Source organism: Zingiber officinale, chromosome 5B (assembly GCF_018446385.1).
Source record: "Zingiber officinale cultivar Zhangliang chromosome 5B, Zo_v1.1, whole genome shotgun sequence".
NCBI classification, from domain to species: Eukaryota; Viridiplantae; Streptophyta; class Magnoliopsida; order Zingiberales; family Zingiberaceae; genus Zingiber; species Zingiber officinale.
This window is the reverse complement of record NC_055995.1, coordinates 94,886,783-94,890,516: the sequence shown is the minus strand read 5'-3', so window position 1 is coordinate 94,890,516 and position 3,734 is coordinate 94,886,783. Positions and strand designations below refer to the sequence as shown.

The following is a 3,734-nucleotide window of genomic DNA, read 5'->3' as shown; positions in this document are numbered from 1 at the left end:
GGTTCTCTTATCTATATTCTTTATAAAAAAAGTTGATATAATTAAGAAATTAGACTTTTAGCTCGTGCCTTCAGAAAAAAAGAAATTGATAATAGTAGCTTCATTGATGATCCTTGATTGATCAATTTGATTTCATTAAAATTTTTTATTGACCACTAAAATAAATTAGAAAATACATTACGATTAATTTAGAAATTCAATATCTTTTATTACATCTCTTATTTAGAGAATTTTTTTTTACAAATATATTATAGCCGGGATTTTAACGTGTGGCTTTAGAAACAATGCGTTGAAGTTGAGGCTATGAATTAATGTCCAATTGAGAATCATATGGCTCGAGAGACTTTGTGGCTAAACTCAATTAACATTTGCAGAGCACATCTCATCGTCAGCAATCTTTAGTAGAGGGATTGTTGAGCTGTTCAGGTTGACCTTCGATGAATGTATTGGAAGAACATGGCGATCAAGAGGCCGGCCAGTCATCCTGCTGAATCTATGAGTTCTTAAGCTTAAACATGGAAAACGAACGAACAAGAAAAAGAAGAATAAGCAGAAGAAGAATAGAAATAAATCGTGTAGTGTACAGGCATAAGTATGGCTGATGATGGCTGAAGCCATCTCTCTGCAAAAAGAATAAGAACCCTACAACTGACTAATCTCCAAAGGTATCTGTATCTCTAAACAGTAAGCAGCGGCGATCTAAAGTATGGAGGTCGTCTTCTCTATCGTATGTCTACACCGAGCTGATCGATGCAGCTATGGCTTCAAGCGTAGCCGTTTTCGCCATGGCCGGCATGGGGAGCCTTGTCGTCGCTGCTCCTCCTGATGATGACGATGGGCCAGGTGACGGCTTCCAGCGCAAGCGCGACGGCGCCGAGGGTGGCGATGATGGCGATGTAAGCGTTCTTCCACTTCTTCTCGGGGTCCAGGATGTCGAAGCCCTCGAAGATGTTGACGATGCTCATGACTATGACGCCGTATCCGATCGCGTAGTGGTAGATGTTCCAGAAGAGTCTGTGCTTGTGATCTTTGTTCGGTCTCAGGAACAAGGCGAACACCTGAGGAAGCTCATGGTCAGTGAGTTCATAAGGGAGTAGTAGGCCACGGATCGGAGGGGGAGGATATTTGTGGATTCGGTTGTTACCTGCACGGTGGCGAGGGTGAAGATGGCGATGCCGAGGTTCCGGTGCTTGTGGTATGTGATACCCTTGGAGTCGCTGCCGAGCTGGAGGCCGAGAATCCAGCCGGAGAGGCCGATGATGTAGCCGGAGCACTGGCAGGCGACGTGGAGGTAGAACCAGGCGGGATCGGCGGACTTGAACACCTTCATGTACCTCGCTATGATGGCTCCGATGGGGAGGAGAATTCCCCAGCTGATCGCGTTCACCACGCCGTGAATCTGATGGGAATCAGCATGAAGAACAGTTTTGGGGAAAAGATTCAAGACGCAAAAAGCAAAAGGGGAAAAAGGAAGACGAAGAAGAAGATCTGCATCAGAATTAGAACAAAACAGGGCAAATTCTCGGAGGGAATTCTGAGAATAAAGACGTACGTTCTTCCGGTGGAGCCTCGGTATCCCTCCTGCGGAAGTCGACTGGCCGGACAGAAAATTCATCGTCGACGTCGATATGATGTTGTTCCCCGTATACGCGTGGCCAAACGGCACGCTGCCGCTGAAGGAGGTGGACGCCTGCCACACCGTGCTCTGCGACGTCCGGTTCCTAGGGAGATCCAACGAGGCGTAGATGGTGTAGTACCCGCCGGCGGAGGAGTACTCCGCCATCCGGCTGTGCACCGTGAAGGTGAGGTTCCCGTCGGTGATGTCCGACGGCGCGGGGTTTGTGTTGGTGAACACGGTGGTGTAGAGCATGACAGAGCTTCCGTTGTGGAAGGCAAGGAACGCGTTGGCGCCGATCATGCCTACCCCGTCGGGGTTGATGGCCCAGGCGACCCACCCGCTGGCGGACTGCCACGCGCGGTACGCGATGTCGACGGTGCCGTTCGACGCGTGGTAGGTGTAATGGAGCACGGAGTTGAGGACGGAGAGGGGGTTGCAGACCTCGTAGCTCATGCCGTCGGAGAAGCCCGCATCATTGCAGCTCTGGGCGCCGGACCGCTGCTGCAGCGAGCAGAGGAAACAGAGGACGAGGAGGGCGGCGGCGAGCTTCATGGCCGGAGATCGTGCAAGCTTAATTTCCTGTGTTCAGAGATCGAGGAGGAGAATATAAAGAAAGAAGTGAATGAGTTAATAGCAATTCAGGAGATTTTTGATTTTAATTATTAATAATTTATTATATTTGAATTGTAATTTATATCTTATTTTCCATTATTTCTATATTTATTATTACCATATTTATAATAATATATTTTTATATTTATGATTATATTTTTCATATATTATCTTAATAATATATAAATATATAAATTAGTCTATAATAATTATCAATCAATAATACAAAAATAATTATCTTTTCTTTATCTTTCTAACTTTTTCTTATGTTCTTCGGCATTATATATTTCAATACAGGAATCGTCGAATTGGTCAAGGAGGATGGTGGCCGCCGGCGAAGTTAATTAGGCTACCTTTCACACACAGACCTGTCTCTGTCTGTAGCTCTTGCCTTTCTCTGCCCGCCACTTTTGTTTATTCAAACCTACCTCGTTGAATGAACCATCGTGACTGCAACGCAACAGCCGCCTCTTAAAATAATGCGAAAATTTTAATTCCGTTACCTATTTTTTCTTCTTCTTCTTGTTTCCGTTTTTTTCCCTCATAATTTAAATGATTATTTATATATTTTAATTAACAAATCTATTAAATAGATAGAGTGATAATTTTAACCTTTGGCAAATTTATTTAACTCCCAAAAATAACTAAAAACGCACCTAAACTTTATTAGAAGGTAGGACCGACCGATCGAGAAATTAAAATAGACGGACTTGACCATAAAGGAGTAAAGCCCCTTGGGCACGGCGATAGATAGTGGGTTCGATTCTCCAGTAGCCTACTTTTGGAAATTTTTTGTGTTTGAAAATCTAGTGCGTTGGTTGTCGGACTGCAACCCGACGTTTTTTCCAGATTTATTAGGTGGGACGGAGTGTGGATCAGACCGCTCATCTTGAGATTAGTCGAGATGAAAGCATGAGATACCTAGCGATTTTTTTTTTTTCATTTTTATAATTGAAAATCGATCATTACATAAATTTAAAAGTACCAGTAACTCCTCACCTAGCCGTCAATGTTCTAATCAATAGTCTGGTAGTTGCGATCACAGATCGCATGCAATCTCTTAGCCGCAATTTGTATTTTTGTATTTTTTTTCTTTGGAGAAATATATAGGGCAATTCGTCTAATACAAAATTGCGTTCTCTTGTGAAGAAAGATGGGAACAGAACGAATATGAGAGTTTGGCTAAAGAATTTCTTTTCATTCTTTAGAAAATAAAGACGTAATCTTTAATTTGGGGTATTCTTTACCCTAATTTCCGGTAGTTGTTGGTCGTTCAACTTCTCCAAACCCCAAGGCGACGCGGTGTTATGTCTGGTTTGAACTGTATTGCATCATTTGTTGAAGATTGACTTCATATTTGTGTGGCACATGGAAAAAAACAGAAGAAGAAAGGTTCCAGAGTTAGTTCACACGTTGTCCACCTAACATTCATAGAAATATGATTAATTGAATCTAGTTAACATAGTTGACTTGAATTACTTGTTAAGATGTTTGAGTTTAACTT

The 3,734-nt window shown here is 42.9% G+C and overlaps 1 protein-coding gene across 1 annotated transcript; it reads right to left on the bottom strand.

The window, feature by feature from the left end:
• Positions 1 to 546: 546 nt before the first annotated feature.
• On the bottom strand, positions 547 to 2,206 carry LOC121985053 (cytochrome b561 and DOMON domain-containing protein At5g47530-like). The gene is made up of 3 exons (XM_042538303.1): positions 1,553 to 2,206; positions 1,145 to 1,399; positions 547 to 1,058 (listed from the first exon to the last, which is right to left on the bottom strand). The coding sequence occupies exons 1-3, from the start codon at positions 2,168 to 2,170 to the stop codon at positions 765 to 767; spliced, it is 1,167 nt and encodes a 388-aa protein (XP_042394237.1). The 5' UTR covers positions 2,171 to 2,206; the 3' UTR covers positions 547 to 764.
• Between the last annotated feature and the right edge of the window lie 1,528 nt (positions 2,207 to 3,734).